This window comes from Sinocyclocheilus grahami, unplaced genomic scaffold (genome assembly GCF_001515645.1).
Source record: "Sinocyclocheilus grahami isolate Dianchi unplaced genomic scaffold, SAMN03320097.WGS_v1.1 scaffold6389.1, whole genome shotgun sequence".
Lineage (NCBI taxonomy): Eukaryota > Metazoa > Chordata > Actinopteri > Cypriniformes > Cyprinidae > Sinocyclocheilus > Sinocyclocheilus grahami.
In genome coordinates, this window is record NW_015510823.1 from 4075 (window position 1) to 5775 (window position 1701).

The 1701-nt window shown below is 39.8% G+C and overlaps 1 protein-coding gene across 1 annotated transcript in view; it reads right to left on the reverse strand.

The window, feature by feature from the left end:
• Positions 1 to 1701, reverse strand: part of LOC107577569 (HPS5 biogenesis of lysosomal organelles complex 2 subunit 2) — a gene marked incomplete at both ends in the record, with an annotated part of 7171 nt that overhangs the window by 3145 nt on the left and 2325 nt on the right. The window contains 4 exons of the mRNA XM_016263629.1: positions 123 to 211; positions 361 to 432; positions 559 to 774; positions 1469 to 1599. Of these exons, the coding sequence (XP_016119115.1) occupies positions 123 to 211; positions 361 to 432; positions 559 to 774; positions 1469 to 1599 (508 nt within the window). The remainder of the gene's footprint in view (positions 1 to 122; positions 212 to 360; positions 433 to 558; positions 775 to 1468; positions 1600 to 1701) is intronic.

The following is a 1701-nucleotide window of genomic DNA, read 5'->3' on the forward strand; positions in this document are numbered from 1 at the left end:
TATATATATATATATATATATACACATTTATTTATTTATTTTTGAGGAAATATATTTTCGTGCATTATGAGGTTTCATACTTAAAACCTCATATAGGTTGAACAACAGGTGTGACCTCTCACCTTTGACCTCTGTCCACAGCAGAACCTGACCGCTGTGAGGAGTGAAGATATAGATGGCCGAATCCGTCCAGGTGAGCAGGTTTTGATCACTAAGAAGCACACACACAATTCTCAAGTTAAATATTAACCCTAAAACCCTTTCTAACCTGAGACGTTATCTTCATAGTCATAATAGCAGGTATGAAAGATCGTGTCTTTACTAAAGGTCTTGTGTTATTATAGTACGAAGAGTGGTTACCCAAACTGAAGGAGTCTTGGGAAAGCCAGAGACTGTGGACTCGTCTGTGCGGGGTTGAAATGTGGCTCATTCCTGAAAACAACATGTAAAAATACACAACAAATATATAGAGAGAAAAGGATGGAGATACAGACCTAAGAGGTAAACCAACAAACACTAATGAGGTCACAAGTTAGTGATAAACACACAAACACTCACTTGTAAGAGACGAGGGGCAGCGGTGGGCAGGCCAGCAGCTGTTTGAACTGGTGTGTGCTCAGGACCTCTCCACTGAAACTGGCCTCCCATATTCGGGAGCCAGGCCGGGCACAGTACAGCAGCGCCGGACCCCGCTGACCCACCGGCCCCTGTGGGAGAAAACATGCCCCAAACTCTCCATCTCGCTCTTTATTACCCACACGCCAGAACTTCTCCCTGAGAGTGGAAGAGAGACGGGAACAGAGTGAACATTCATTTAGTTTTTCTTACGATTTTTATTTAAGTTACAGTCTGAGGATAATGTGATACCAATGTCTGACATGATATTTTGATCATATGTGACCCTGGACCACAAATCCAGTCATAAGGGTCAATTTTTCGAAATTGAGATTTATACATCATCTGAAAGCTGAATAAATGAGCTTTCCATTGATGTATGGTTTGTTAGGATAGGACAATATTTGGCCGAGATACAATTATTTTAAAATCTGGAATCTGAGGGTGCAAAAAAATCTAAATATTGAGAAAACTGCATTTAAAGTTGTCCAAATGAAGTTCTTAGCAATGCATATTACTAATCAAAAATTAAGTTTTGATATATTTACGGTAGGAAATTTACTAAATATCTTCATGGAACATGATCTTTACTTAACATCCTAATGATTTTTGGCATAACAGAAAAATTGATAATTTTGATCCATGCAATGTATTGTTGGCTATTGCTACAAATATCCCCCAGCGACTTAACACTGCTTTTGTGCTCCAGGGTCACATATGAAGAGCCTAATTTAAATGAAATGCTACAAATGGTTAAAAAATATTCTAGTGATCTAGTGATTTATTTTTTTAACTAATTGTCAGTATAGTTGTGCGATATGTGTCGTCCCATGTCTCCTGCAAACACACACACCGCTCTGTGTCACACAGGTAGCAGCAGCTGAGAGACGAGACCACCAGATGTCCGTCTGAGTAGCCCAGCTGAACGACATGTGAATCCACTGTGGTGATGGTCTGAACCGGGAACATCACAAACGCTGAGCCCTGTTTGGACGCCAAACAGACACCACAGCAAACACACAAGCATAGATTAAAATCACCAATTAACATTTAAATCAAATGCAATAGTGTTCAAAAAATCTGAGG